General features: G+C 35.9%; 1 protein-coding gene across 1 annotated transcript in view; it reads right to left on the bottom strand.

Annotated features, from left to right (window-relative positions):
* Positions 1–15,464, bottom strand: part of UBR1 (ubiquitin protein ligase E3 component n-recognin 1) — a 143,251-nt gene that overhangs the window by 75,938 nt on the left and 51,849 nt on the right. The window contains exons 7-14 of the mRNA XM_008574027.1: positions 14,247–14,309; positions 13,848–13,971; positions 13,432–13,539; positions 10,361–10,449; positions 8,736–8,834; positions 7,556–7,713; positions 2,552–2,651; positions 1,840–1,968 (exon numbers count right to left, since the gene is read on the bottom strand). Of these exons, the coding sequence (XP_008572249.1) occupies positions 1,840–1,968; positions 2,552–2,651; positions 7,556–7,713; positions 8,736–8,834; positions 10,361–10,449; positions 13,432–13,539; positions 13,848–13,971; positions 14,247–14,309 (870 nt within the window). The remainder of the gene's footprint in view (positions 1–1,839; positions 1,969–2,551; positions 2,652–7,555; positions 7,714–8,735; positions 8,835–10,360; positions 10,450–13,431; positions 13,540–13,847; positions 13,972–14,246; positions 14,310–15,464) is intronic.

The following is a 15,464-nucleotide window of genomic DNA, read 5'->3' as shown; positions in this document are numbered from 1 at the left end:
GAAAAAAAGACCAAAAAAAAAAAAAAAAAGGGGGCGATTATTGATGGAAATGAGCAATTGATAATAAAAGTATTAGGATAATGTAGGTTTATGAAAATCAGAGAAAAAATTTCAAGAAGATTAAGGTACTCAACAGAACACAATGCCACAAATAATTTGAGAAGATGGGGACTAAGAAAAGATCTCTGAATCTGGTTACTAAATGGATCCTTTGAGATTTTTTTCTAAATGCAGTTCTTGTCAATTGGTAAGGGCAGAAACCAGACTCTAAAAAAGTCTTAGAAGCTAAAGAATGAAAACAGTAAATGCAGACGATTTCAGAAGGTTTAGAAGATGTTAAAAAGAACTATATACACCTTGACCCCATCTTGCAACAACTGTACATAACAAAAAATAAGTACTGTTGCTACTGGACAATATTTCCTGTTCTTACTGTTCTATAAAGCTACTGTGCTAGATTAAAGCCTATTGCATTTGTGAGTATGACTGCTACTCTGAACCTGTGACCAACTGCTGATAGTGGAGCAGAAGGGAAGAGGTAAAAAGAGGTAGAACACAGTTCACAGAGGTAACAAAGACAAGTAAGGGGGCTTTTATTATTGTTGTTTTTAAGGATAGGAGTTAAGCATTTTCAGGCAGGCAAGTAAAAGAGTGGGAAATACAAGTGGAGACAACCGAGGAAGCAAACTCCAGGAAAAAGTAATATAAGTTGAGACCAAAAGCCTACCTACCTAGAGGCATTAGTTTTAGAAAGAAAGAAACAAAAAAGAAGAGACCAATAGTGAAAAATACAAGAAAATTTCAGTGAATGGAGACAGGTACAGAGAAACTGGCGAATGTGAAGGAATTTGACTCAGATGTCAATTTTTCTCAGAAAAGAAATAAATGAAGTCACCTTCTCTAAAGGGAATCTGGGGTAGGATTGTGTGTTTAAAGAGAGTTACGGTCTAAAATTGTTATTTAAGGAAATACATTAGTTCTATATTTTGAAATTAATTTTCTTAATAATTTAACCAATATAACAAAGCTCTTGATGGAATAAATATCCACCCCTCTCCATTCTTGGAATATTTAAAAGCCTATGTGACCATAATTATCATATTATTCTTTTTTTTTTGTCCTTTTTGAGACGGGCCGCACCGCGCTCAGCCAGTGAGCACACCGGTCATCCCTATATATGATCCGAACCCGCAGCGGGAGCGCTCCCAGCGCTGCATCCTCCCGAGTGCACCATGGGCGCGGCCCATATTATTCTTTTTCAAGGAAATAGTGTGTACGAATAAAACTATATATATATATATATATATATTTTTTTTTTTTCCCTTTTTGTCTCTTTTTTTGTGTGACCGGCAACGGATCACAACCCTCAGTGTCGCGCCCGTACCGGACCGGGACCGGCAACGGGATCGCAACCCTCGGTGTTGCCCCCGCACCTCGCTCAGCCAGTGAGCGGCCGGTCTGTATGTGAGATCCGAACCCTCGGCGGGAGCGCCGCTGCACTTCCCAAGCGGCGCACTGTAGCAGTGCGGCCACCGGGCCGGCCCATATATATATTTTTAAACCCTGCTATTCCCCCAAATAAGCAATACCATGGGGCACATTTTCTAATCAAGTGTAAAAGATGGATTTTCCTCTTAAATTTAATAAGACGAATAGAAACTACTTTAATAAAACTTTATATCAAGGATGCTGCAACATAAAACTGCACTAACTGTTAGAGCACTTAAAAAGGCACTGATTCTACTAACAAATTTTACTTACATCACAAGCACACATAAAACTGCACTAACTATTAGAGCACTTAAAAAGGCACTGATTCTACTAACAAATTTTACTTACATCACAAGCACACCACTCTTGGAACATGAGTAGAATATTCTTCAATTGCATCTGTATAGTAATGGCAGCCTCCCAGTCAGGATCCACTTCAATGTGTTGTCCAACCTGTCTTCTGATTTCTTCCATTCCCTGCAAGAAAAGATTGGTCAATGTATACCTATATGGGCCTTCTTTCTTTGCTCCCCTGCTGGCAAAATATAAAATGATCAGGATTCATATTCATATATGCATAGCATTTCAACATGGTTGCTACAGTAGGTCAGAATACATGGGTTCAAATTCCAGCTCTTGGGAGCACTACTCAGGGTAAAACATTTATTTGACTGCAAATCCCAGCTCTGTCTGTGTGACCCTGGGCAAATTATTTCTAAGTTGCCTTTACATGTAAAATGAGAATAATAATAGTATCGACTTCATAAGATTGCTATAAGGCTCAAAAGAGATAATACTACACATTTATCACACAGTAAAACATTCAATATACATTAACAGTAGTAGCAGTAGTAAACTAACATATATAGAAAGATCTATAAAGCAGGATCAATGAGTCAGTGTTTAAATCTTATTTCTACTTTGCTAAATTCTTTCTCATATAAAAAGCACATTTTGCTAAAAAAAAGAGAGAGAGAGAGAGAGAAAGATGAAGAAGAAAAGATGAGTTAAATTTTTAAAAATAAATTTCTCTTACTCATCTACATAAGAATCATCATACCTGCATACAGGTAAGAATCTTCAAAAAAGATCGAAAACCTTCAAGGAACTGCATTCTTAACTTTTCTGTCCATATTGTGGGCTTGCTGATCAGAATATACCTATCATTTCACAAAAGAAAGAAATATTTTACTTCCCTATTTTGAGATCATCTGAAGGTTCTCAGGGTTACAAACAATGTGATTTATCAAAATCATGGATTCTAATTTTTTACAATAATTAGAAGCTTGGGGCAGAGCTAGAATTATTTATCCTACTTTATTATACAACCAGCAAAATGTGAATGCTCTGCAACAGACAGACATCAAAGCTAAGCCTGACTTCTCCACACACTATGCCCTCAGAGGTTAATCTGACTAAGTGAGTCTAGAACTGACCTAGCCTGTCAGAGCTAACTCTGGACAATCACAGTACAGATTTCCTAGGACTTATACCAATCACCCAAAGGGCCACCTGAAATCCTTTCAGCCTCAGGAGATTTGGAACAGATTTCCTATCACCAGGTTTTCAGAACCCAGACGTGGAAGAACGATGTAAGAACCTATGTCTTCTTGCCTTACACATTAGGATATACTAGTTTCAAGAGATACGCAGACTCATTTTAGCCTACAATTTAGAAGATCAATATTTCTTAATGATATTCAACTCTGTACCCCACAGATATGTACAATCAACTACGTTACAATAAAAAAAATTTCTTTTGGCTGTAAAGACAATGACTGGTTTCATATCCAGTGAGAACAGTGTTTATCATGGAATGACTTCTCAGGAAGCAATCATTAGCAATTATTATTATTATTATTATTATTATTATTTTTTTTTTTTGTCTTTCCGTGTCCGGCAACGGATCGCAACCCTCAGTGTCGCCCCCATACCGGACCGGGACCGGCAACGGGATCGCAACCCTTGGTGTTGCCCCCGCGCCTCGCTCAGCCAGTGAGCGGGAACCGGTCTGTATGTGGGATCCGAACCCTCGGCGGGAGCGCTGCCGCGCTTCCCAAGCGGCGCACTAGCGCAGTGCGCCACTGGGCCGGCCCCATTAGCAATTATTAAAAATTGTTTAGTTCTCAACCAATTGAAATACATTCTGTTATATACCAAGAATTGAGAACATAAACATGAACAAGACACACTCTGCCCTGGAAATTCAAAGTGTAGTGCGAAAAACAGATACATATAGTGCATGCTGCAATCCAATGTAAAGAACTAAAAGAAACATACAAAGGAAGTAACGTAGGAACATAAATGACAAGGCAACAAACACAGAAAAACAAATTTTTTTGAATTGTAAAGATAGTGGGGATTGTGATTTAGTATTTACCATTCTTTAGATATCCATTATCATGGTGAATATACATTTAAAATACAATGATCAGAACCTTATCAAAGAAATAACTTTGAAATTTGCTAATTACCACCTAAATCTATCTTTTAAAGTAAAGGTTACAAAAAAAGACTAAAGTTTAAAATCTGTCACAATGAACAATGGCATCAAAGTTTGGTTGTTTTCTAGAGCACTGCTACTCAAAGTGTGGTCCACAAACCAGAAGCATTAGCATCATCTGGGTGCTCTTTAGAAATGATGAATCTTGGGCTCTAATCACTCCTATTGAAAAATAATCTGCAGTTTAATAAGCTCCCCAGAAGATTTACATCCACATTAAAATCCGAGAAGCACTATCTACAGTAAAAGAGAATTTACATTTCTAGTTTCTAGTGACCTCACATAGTTCATGCCTGACCTCTGTAGTTGACCTAGCAAGTAAAGAAGATGTAAGGGATAGGAAGAAAGGGGTAAGGCAAGGAAGGAGAAAGAAAAGGGAGTCTTTAGACAAAAATAGGAGGCAAAAGCAGTGGGAGAAGAGGGAAAAAGGCACGGATAGAGTGGGAGAGTGAGGTACTTGGTTTGAGAATCTGCTATACTTTTCAGAAATGGGACACGGGAACAAGTTAGAGTAATAAAAAGATTATATTATTCCTTAATAGAACCAAGGTTCTACTGCATCTCTTTTCTAAGTTTCATTTCCATAATGAATTAGCAACTGAGAAGCAGAATACCCCACGAGATACCTTCCATAGAGTGAGTGACAAAACAAAATTAATAGAGATATATTATTTAGGACGAAGGAGGTAGTAATCCCTCCCTTCTGTGTTTTACTAGGCAGATCTCAGTTGAAGTTCTGTGTCCACTTCTCAGCATGTAAGTGGTATAAATTCAATTGAAACAGATAAGGACAATGATTTAGAAGGAATTTAAAACAATATTAAAAGAGAACAGTTAAAGAAACGGATGTAACTTAACCTAGAAAAGACTTGGCAGATATGACTGCTGTCTTTAAACACAGTCATGTGTCATTTAACGACTGGAATATGTTCTGAGAAATGTGTTGTTACGTGATTTCATAATTGTGCAAACATGACGAGTGTACTTATACAAACCTAGATAGAGTAGTCTACTACACATTTAGACTACATAGTATGGCCTATTGCTCCTAGTCTACAAACCAGCATAACATGTTACCGCACTGAATACTGTAGGCAATCATAACACAATGGTCAGTATTTGTGTATCTAATTATATCTAAATATGGAAAAGGTAATGCATTGTGCTACAGTCTCACTAGGCAACAGGAATTTTCCAACTCCGTTATGGGACTACTTTCATATATGTACAGTCCGTCATTGACCGAAATGTCATTAAGTGGCACATGACTATAGTTTTTCAAGTTAAATGAGAACTGAAGTTGTTCTGAATGAACAAAAGGAGAGCTAGAACCAGAAAATGAAAGCTGCAAAAATAAAGAATTCAGTATACAATGATAAACTTTCTAACAGCTGGAAAGGGTTACCCAAGGTTGGAATGTACTACTTTGAGAATGAAAACTTCCTGAGGCAGGCTGAACAAAGGATCTGCTAGTACCAACAAACTTATTTCATGCTGAAGTACAGTCACATAAGTTGAGTATAATAAGGCTAGACTATGGAGAATTACAAAATCAGGAAGAATTTAGACTTTATTCTGGAAACAATTAAAATGCAGTAAGTGTCATTTCTAACTGATTTAAAAGCAGGGTTTCATGAAAAAGTAGTAAATAAATGTGTAGGGAAAGAACAAGATATGACTATAGATTTTCTACAATGTGAGACTGAGAAAATGGGCTCAATAAGCATTTGCTAAACCAAGGGTATTTCTGATTGGTGTTTTAGGCCAGATTTCAGAGTAAGTTTTATTGTTTATGTATTCTGTGAGTCTACATGATATAGTGAAAGGAATATGAGTTTTACAGATAAATTATGCTTATGTTCAAATCTCAGTCCTGCCACTTAGTAGTTTTGTGACCTTTAGGCAAATAATTATAAATCAAAAATCAAGATTATACTACCTACCATATAAGAATGTACCAAAAATAAAATGAGATAAAATAATCAAAGCTCCTTAGCACATAGCAGTTTCTAATAAATTTCACAAGATCCTTGTGAGAGTGAATTACACAGTACCTGCTGAACAGGTGCTCAAAATATGTTAATTTTCCCTTCCCTCTATCACTGGAGATATCTGTACTTAGGTGAAGCTGTAGGAGAGGAGTTGTAAGCATCAGAAGAGTGGGAAAACTTTAAAGTTACCTTACAAACCAGGGATCTTGAAGTTTTACTATATAGGTAGGTATTTAAGGATGTGCTGCCTCTAAATTATTCACTGTAGAGAATAATTATAGTCAGAGATCCATAAAATATGATAAAACAAGTGATTAGGTACCACTTATCTGGATATAAAAATAACTCAGTTATAAGAATATTTCACAGTAGTGAGAGCCACAGTAGAGATTTTTTTCAGTAAAGTAGACTGAGGATATTTGCAGACAATAACTTTAAGTACTACTATTAGAGTTTTTGTTTATTTATGTTTTGCCTTGCATAACAGGTAATTTATGCATAATTTGGCTGAGGAATAAATTTGAATCACAATGGTTATATGTTGATTAAACCACTGAATTCACCCACCTTTTCTACTTGCACTGAAGATGTGGTAGGTAACACAATTTACTAAATTTTAAAGAAAGATTTTTATGCTATATTCTTATTTAAAAATTGAGGAATTTGAAAAGATCTTGAAGCATTTCCCTCAGTAATATCAAGGATCTACTACATAGTTCCAGAAATTTGTCAAAGGTATTTTTTAAATAGGCTAAATTATTTCTAAGTTTGATTGGAAGCCCATTTGTTTCTATCCCTCTACACCTTACATGGTCACTAGAAGAAGTGGATAAAACTAGAATGATTTTTTTTCTAGGACTAGAAATAATCGTATATACCATGGAGCTCTTTATTATTAAATTGTAAACTAAATGAAATATATTTTGTCTCAATATATAACTCAAAGAAAATAATTTTTTGAAGTTTATGATTTATTGAATAGTTGGTCTGTCATACCCTTATAATATTCACCCTCTATTTCTAAAATAAATGGCAATTTATTTCCTTTTAGGTCCAACAATCCCAAGTATGATGTATCATGTGATTTCAGTTTCGGTTTAAAAATAACTCTCAATCCTCTTCAGGGAGAAAAACATAAAGAAGAAACCTCAATGAACATCAATAACTTGGTATATATATGAAGAAGGGAGTTAAAAACAAATTTACATCAATAGGTCATCTGAAACTATGCACAAAGACTATACAAGAAGGACAGAACCAAAGCATATAAGTGGAAGTGAGTGAAAGGCATGGTAATCATGACGGAGATTCATTTGGTGATCCCAGAAGACCCCAAGTTCCTGTGACAGGCCTCTCTTCAATACCTTTTTTATTAACCTAGTTTTACAACTCAATCAGAAGCCTTCATTGAAGATGTTTATTAACATGAGGCAGTAATAGTTCTTTGTACTTGCCATCATTATAAAGAGAATATTAGATAACCCAAAGGATCAGAGTTTACTTATAAGACAGAGCAAATAAGCACACTGTGTTTAGCAGATGCCCTCACCTTTTGATTTGAACAACTTACTTTAAGTCACATATTACTGCATATACTCTTCCCAATTTGTCTTGGCTATAACCCTGGAAGTTGAATTTATTGTTCCTGTCCAAGTACTCAGGTAAAACTTCTAGCAGAGTTTCAGTAATGACAGAGATAACATTCTGCTCTTCAATAAGATGTCGAGCCTGCAGAATATTTCAAGAATATTATCTTTAGCATTAACTCATTGTAGTATGGACTTACTTTGTTCATTCATTTGGTTGGTCAGGGAGTCATTTTTAACAAATGTTAACTGTGCATTAAACATAGTCTTTAGTCTCACAGAACAGCAACTACTGCTAACTTATTTTCTAAAAGTGAAAATCCCCTGCTCCTCAGTAACTAGAAAACACATGTTTGGACACCCCAAGCCCATTATATAGGTTATCTGGATAAATGCTTATCATCAGTAATCACATCATGAGCAAAGCAGAACAAAGATATACTTCATAATTCCTATCACATTACTATCTATTCTGGCATCTCGCCCTCACTCCCAGTCCAGTTTCTCCTCCCCATCCTTTTCTCTAGCTTTTTAAAAAGAGAAAGTAGGAAAAGTTAAGCAAACTGTCCAGAAGAAACAGGGAAAGGAGTACTACAAAAAAGGAAGCAGAATCTTCCACACACTCTCCTCCCAGGCCTATGTAACACCATCTCACACAAATGCTTAAAAGGCGCGACCTCCCCTTTCTCAGTTTTATCTATCTATCCCACTCCCCCAAACAATAGTTAAAGAACAAAAGAATAGTTTAAAAAATGAAAAGTTTTGGTAGCAAAAAGGCAGTGCTCCTAAGTTACCCTAGAAAGTGACAAATCAGCTCTAGATGTCAGTTGCAGGGATCAGGACATTTAGACAAAAGCAGTGGACTAGTTATTTAGTCCTTGGATACCACTAAAATATTATTCACATGCAGATACCACTGAAGTACTATTTCCAAATGGTAACTGCCCAACTTAGTGATTCTGATGTTAATTTGACTCAACATTAAGTGAAATTCTTAAAAAGCAAAACAGGTTTTATTTAGAAAGACTGCAAATAAATAATCAATACATACCAGAGTAGGAACAGTAAACATCTGATGTTAATTTGACTCAACATTAAGTGAAATTCTTAAAAAGCAAAACAAGTTTTATTTAGAAAGACTGCAAATAAATAATCAATACATACCAGAGTAGGAACAGTAAACATCTGAACTGAGAGGGCAGTTACAGAGATACTTCTGTCATGATCATCACTGATATATTCTTTCTGCAGCTGTTTATAATACTGAAAAATATACGTGGAGAATCAATTATAAGTCATTACCAAAACTTTTAAAAGCCCAATTTTCATAACTGCTGCAGTTTGTTTCTATCTCTAAGATGATAAGTAGTATAATTCCTATTTATTAAGGCAAGATATGATCAACAAAAATATTTTAGAAAGAGAATAACAAACAAAAGACCAAATATGAATTCAGGTACAATCTAGAGCAGTTGGGAATGCGAACTGTTAAAAAAAACAAAAACAAAAACAAAAAAACACAGAGGACTGCAATAGCGCAATTTATCCCTTCTCCAAACAGAATCTGGGGCAATCTTTAGCAGATTCTACTCCAATGGTATAGGGCAGGGGATACATTCAAAGTATTTAAGAACTGATACAACCCAGAAAACCAAACAATCAGATTCAATCCAGACTTAAACAGAAAGAATGCTGGCTGCAAACAACTTCTTATCCATACTGGTGCATACCACCTAAAAATCAACTCTGATATAATGAGAGAACAAAAATAATAATATACCCAGTATCTATTATGTGTAATCACAGAGTTGGATACTTGACCTATATATTTAATTTTACCCTCCAAAATTTCTACAAAGTTTAAGATGCTACCAAGGTGTACAAAAAACAAACAAACATCTAAGTAGCAAGACTAGCTTTTGTATAAGAAAACAAAATTTCATTTTAGATAGCACATATGACCCAATATTCTCTCTAAATTTTAGAATAAAGTTGACATCTTGAGTTTCCATCATCTCTGAAGGATAAGACACACCAAATGTCTTATATTTTATCTATATACTTGTGAAATGCAGGGAATGCAAGTATCTTATCCCAAAATATCTTCCTACAACAATCATTACTTCTCTCTCTGCTTCCAATTCCACCCTGGGTCCTATCTATGCCCTGTCTTAAATCTTACAGAACTGCCTGTAACTCAGAATCAGAGGAAATCAACAAGTATGTATTAGATATCTTTGTATAAGGCAAAATAGAAGATTCAAAGAAGTCCCTCCTCTGTATAACCTGGCAATCTAACTTGGGAAATAGATAAAAAGACACAACAGTGTAAGGGATATACAATATATCAATAAAACAACAAAAAACAACTGTAAATTTTATCCTTGTGTTTTAGCCATCTAATTCCTTCCTGCCTCCCCTTAGCATGTGTCTAATTCCTCTTTCCTACTATTCTTTTCAAGAAGTCATTTCTACTCTTGTTATAATTTTACTAACAGGCAAATGAATGATTAGAAAAAATGAATATATGTGTGAATGTGATAACCTCCCTTTGTTCTATCTGGGCAAATAGGTCATTTTCCATCTATCTCTTCTCCAAGACTGCTATTTCCATATTACCAAATGCCATTTGTGAAAATATTTATATAACATAAATAAACTTTTGATAAAGAAATGAATCATAAAATTCAATTATTTTGATTCATTATTATCCACTTGTTTCCATTATTGCATCTATAAAGACCGCCTTCTATATCTATTTATTGATATTAGTTATCAAGAGCAATTACCTTCACAAATTCCATAGCGAAGAGTTTTTTGTATTCCACCTCCATAAAAAAACTGCTGAAGATCAATTCGTGAAGAATCTTACGGGCACCTATAGATCACAGGGAGAAAGAGAGGGGAAGAGGGGGAAGGGGGGATGTAAAGGAAGAATCACCAAGGCAAAAAAAAAAATAATAATTCCAGCTATTAGAAGTGGCAGAGTATTGGGCCGGCCTGTGGCTCACTCGGGAGAGTGCAGTGCTGATAACACCAAGGCCCCGGGTTCGGATCCCATATAGGGATGACCGGTTCGCTCACTGGCTGAGCGTGGTGCTGACAACACCAAGTCAAGGGTTAAGATCCCCTTACCGGTCATCTTTTAAAAAAAAAAAAAAAAAAAAGAAGTGGCAGAGTATTATAAAAATATTTCACATGGTAATAGACCTCAAGGACTCAGATATGAAAGTATCTGCTGCATTAATTTAATAGTTAGAATTTAAAGTACATTGAGCTGCGGGTGCAACACCGAGGGTTGCGATCCGTTGCCGGTCACGAAAAAAGACAAAAAGGAAAAAAATAAAAATAAAAATAAAGTACATACATATATTGCCTTTCCCTCTTTTTCTGCACCCCTCCCATTCCTTTTCACTCAAAACTACTTTCTGTACTTTTCTTTCTCCATACCCGTTAGTCTTTCCCTTGACTTTTACTTTTTAAAACGAAATTTAACATAGCTTTAATAATGGCAGGGTCCTCAAAAAGTTCATGGAAAATAGGTATTATGAAAAAACTAGGCATGGATTTCAAAAATTTTTTGCCCCAAAATAAACTCATACTAACTTGTTATAACATATCTAAACAGGATCTAGTCTGAGGGACTAAGAAGGATAAGACAGCAGTTTGAAAAGAGCCCCTATCACAGCAACATGAGTTCTGCTAAACTTGATGTAAGAACAAACTTCAAATTTATGGTGAAGCTTGGGTGGAAGAAGGGTGAAATCAATGATACTTTATGAAAAGTTTATGGGGACAATGCCCCAAAGAAATCATCAGTTTACAAATGGATAACTCATTTTAAGAAGGCACAACATGATGTGGAAGATGAAACTCACAGTGGCAGACCATCTATATCCATTTGCAAAGAAAAAATAAATCTTGTTTGTGCTCTAATTGAAGAGGACCGACAATTAACAGCAGAAACAATAGCCAACACCATAGACACCTCAATCAGTTCAGCATACACAATTCTGACGGAAAAATGACAGCTGAGCAAACTTCCTGTTTAGTGGGTGCCAAAACACTCAGATAACTACAGGCATGACTAGAGCTTTCAATGAAAATTTTAAGCAAGTAGGATCAAGTCCTGAAGCATTTCTTCCAAGAATTGTAACAGGAGATAAAGCATGGCTTTACCAGTATGATCCCTAAGACAAACACAATCAAAACCATGGCTACCAAGAATGGACCAGTCAAGAGCAAAGGTCATAGCAACAGTTCTTTAGTATGCTGAAGGCATTTTGCTTGTTGACTTTCTAGAGGGCCAAAGAACGATAACATCTACTTATCAAGAGAGTCTTTGGACAAAGTGAGCCAAAGCTTTAACAAAAAAAAACTCCCGGGAAAGCTTCACTAGGGAGTCTTTCTTCATCACAACATTCCTATCATTCTTCTCATCAAACAATGGCAATTTTGCGAGAGTTTGGGTGGAAAATCATTAGGCATCCACCTCACAGTCCTCGTTTGGCTCTTTCTGATTTCTTTTTGTTTCCTAATCTTAAAAAATCTTTAAAGGGCACCCCTTTTCTTCAGTTAATAATGTGAAAAAGAGTGCACTCGGGCCGGCCCGGTGGCACACTGCTACAGTGCGCCGCTTGGGAGCGCGGCGGTGCTCCCGCCGAGGGTTCGGATCTCACATACAGACCGGTTCCCGCTCACTGGCTGAGCGAGTTGCAGGTGCGACACCGAGGGTTGCGATCCCGTTGCCGGTCCCGGTCCGGTACGGGCGCGACACTGAGGGTTGCGATCGTTGCCGGACACGAAAAAAGACAAAAAGGAAAAAAAAAAAAAAGAAAGAAAAAGAGTGCACTGACATAGTTAAATTCCTAGGATTCTCAGTTCTTTAGTGATGGACTAAATGGCTGGTATCATCACTTACAAAAGTATCCTAAACTTGATGGAGCCTACATTGAGAAATAAAGTTTATATTTTATCTTTTTTTTTTATATATTGCCTTTCCCTCTTTTTCTGCACCCCTCCCATTCCTTTTCACTCAAAACTACTTTCTGTACTTTTCTTTCTCCATACCCGTTAGTCTTTCCCTTGACTTTTACTTTTTAAAACGAAATTTAACATAGCTTTAATAATGGCAGGGTCCTCAAAAAGTTCATGGAAAATAGGTATTATGAAAAAACTAGGCATGGATTTCAAAAATTTTTTGCCCCAAAATAAACTCATACTAACTTGTTATAACATATCTAAACAGGATCTAGTCTGAGGGACTAAGAAGGATAAGACAGCAGTTTGAAAAGAGCCCCTATCACAGCAACATGAGTTCTGCTAAACTTGATGTAAGAACAAACTTCAAATTTATGGTGAAGCTTGGGTGGAAGAAGGGTGAAATCAATGATACTTTATGAAAAGTTTATGGGGACAATGCCCCAAAGAAATCATCAGTTTACAAATGGATAACTCATTTTAAGAAGGCACAACATGATGTGGAAGATGAAACTCACAGTGGCAGACCATCTATATCCATTTGCAATGCGCTCCCAAGCGGCGCACTGTAGCAGTGCGCCACCGGGCCGGCCCCTTTTAATTCCATTTTTCTATGAACTTTTTGAAGTTCCCTCATATACACACTCTTTTTAACTGGCCCTGACTAAATAAAAAGGTACTATAATTAAAAGGCAATATCCCTGGATTTTGACAAAGAATACATAGTGATTGGTTAACCTTACCTTCACATATAATATCTTATCAATCAAGATCACAGGTTTAATAGCTGATTTAATAAACAAAAGATATTACAGATCCACTTTAAGGTCATAATCTGCCTTTGTTTCCTGGCAAGCAGCATAAGCAAAGGTCTACCTACCTTTATAAAGCTTTGCATCCCAAAGCATTAACCTGCTTATCAGACAGGGATTCTTAGAGCCAGGTTCTTCTCTAAGGCATGCTTGGCAAAAAATCTGCCTAAAGTCACCTACAAACAAAAAAAGTGTTATAATAATATTTCTCCTAAAAATACAATTCCTATATTAATAACATGTGAAAAGACTAACATTAATCCTCCAACACTTGATGTCAAGAATAATTCTGTCAACATCAGAGACTCAAGAGTCTTTAAAGGATACTATTTGATATTACGCATTTGAAATGCAATCCTGAAAATTAATAAAAATGCGCAAATCAAAAAAATTTTTTTTGTTATACTCAATGACATTTAAAAAGTTGTAGCTATAAAAAACACAGAATTTTGTCAGAAATAAGAAAAATAGGCTATATGCTTACTTGAATAGCTCATAATTTTGTTCATCCAGGAGCCAAGACGCAAAGCAAATTTCTGATGAGCCATAACCCCAGAGTGTAATACTTCTACATGAAGTGGATGTTGAGAGACGTTTTCTGAATGACTCTACAATGAAGGAAACATTAAAAAACAAAAAACCAGAAAACTAGCATTTAAATTTTTCTTTTAGCTAAGTGATCTATCCTTCAAAAAAAAACAAAAACAAAACAAAACAAATTGCATAACCCTGCCAGTTCCAAATCTCTGGGTCTAAGTGACCCAATCCTATCTTTACATTTGATGTCAAACCACTTCAACAATATGATCACTCTAATCATTCTACTTAGGCTCTTGTACATTCTTCTTAAAATTCTCTTTTTGTCCCTAATTCAGAAAATTACCTTTATATCTTCCTTTGCTTCCTGGCAAGCAGCATAAGCACCTGCTTTAACAGCCCGACGACCCTTATTATAGACAAAAATGACAATTAGGTACTAGAATGATAACCATAATCAATAAGTAATATATAGCCCAAAGACTTAATAAGCTCTCAATTATTAATCACTTATTGACTGACTGAAATTCATAAGATTCACATAAATATTTAACACCTTTACGAAGCATCAAAACTTTAAATACCTCTAGAAGATAATTTGCTAGGCAAGAAACCCAGCAAGAATGGCGGTTCTTTACTTATTGTAGTGTACTCCTTACTTGCATCAGATAATAACTCACACTTACTAAACTCCTACTATGTGTTTTAAATACTTTCATGAATGAATTTAGAACTCCTCAATGTGTGTTCTATAACATACTTGTGGTCTGTTAACGGGTTGGACGTCTGGCCAGGCTATTGATTTCTCAAGCTCTGGGGGCAGCCAAGCAAGGACTATGTAGGATTTCCCGGTAGCTCACTCTTTTACTCACTTGTAAAAATTTACCATTTTCTATGTTTGCCATGTGAAAATAGTTAGAAAGCACTGTCTTTCTCACTTGACCTTTACAATAACCCTTGAGGAAGGTATCCCATTTTACAGATGAGAAAATCAAGACACAGAGAAGTAATTTGTCCCCAAATCAGAAAGTTAGTAAGTGGTAGATCCAGTAATCTATGACAAGCAGCACATCTCCACAGCCTGCACTTCTAACCATTCTATAACATTTTCTCTTTAACTCCTTAGTATGTATGTATAAGAACTACCCAAATTTATTTGGACTATTAGTTATACCAATAAGGTTGCCATTACAAAGGAGAAAAAATGCACAAAAAAACCAAGCCATAAGAGATTTTAAAAAGAAGAGATAAGACAATCATAGCCATATATCCAAGCTTATATGCACGAGATACTGGCAATTAACCTAAAGCAGTAGATTTCAATATGAACGGGGGAGGAGATCTGCCTCATATCCATTAGGATGGCTACTATCAAAACAAACAGAAAATAACAAGGGTTGGCAAGGATATAGAGAAACTAGAATGCTTGTGCACTGCTGGAGAAAATATAAAATGGTGCAGCTGTTATATAACACAGTAGAGCAGTTCCTCAAAAAATTAAACATAGAATTCTCATATGATCCAGCAATTCCATTTTTGGATATAAACCCAAAGGAATTAAAAA

This window comes from Galeopterus variegatus, unplaced genomic scaffold (assembly GCF_000696425.1).
Source record: "Galeopterus variegatus unplaced genomic scaffold, G_variegatus-3.0.2 Scaffold984, whole genome shotgun sequence".
In the NCBI taxonomy this organism is placed as follows: domain Eukaryota; kingdom Metazoa; phylum Chordata; class Mammalia; order Dermoptera; family Cynocephalidae; genus Galeopterus; species Galeopterus variegatus.
The sequence above is the reverse complement of the archived record's forward strand: the minus strand, read 5'-3'. Positions and strand labels throughout refer to the sequence as shown.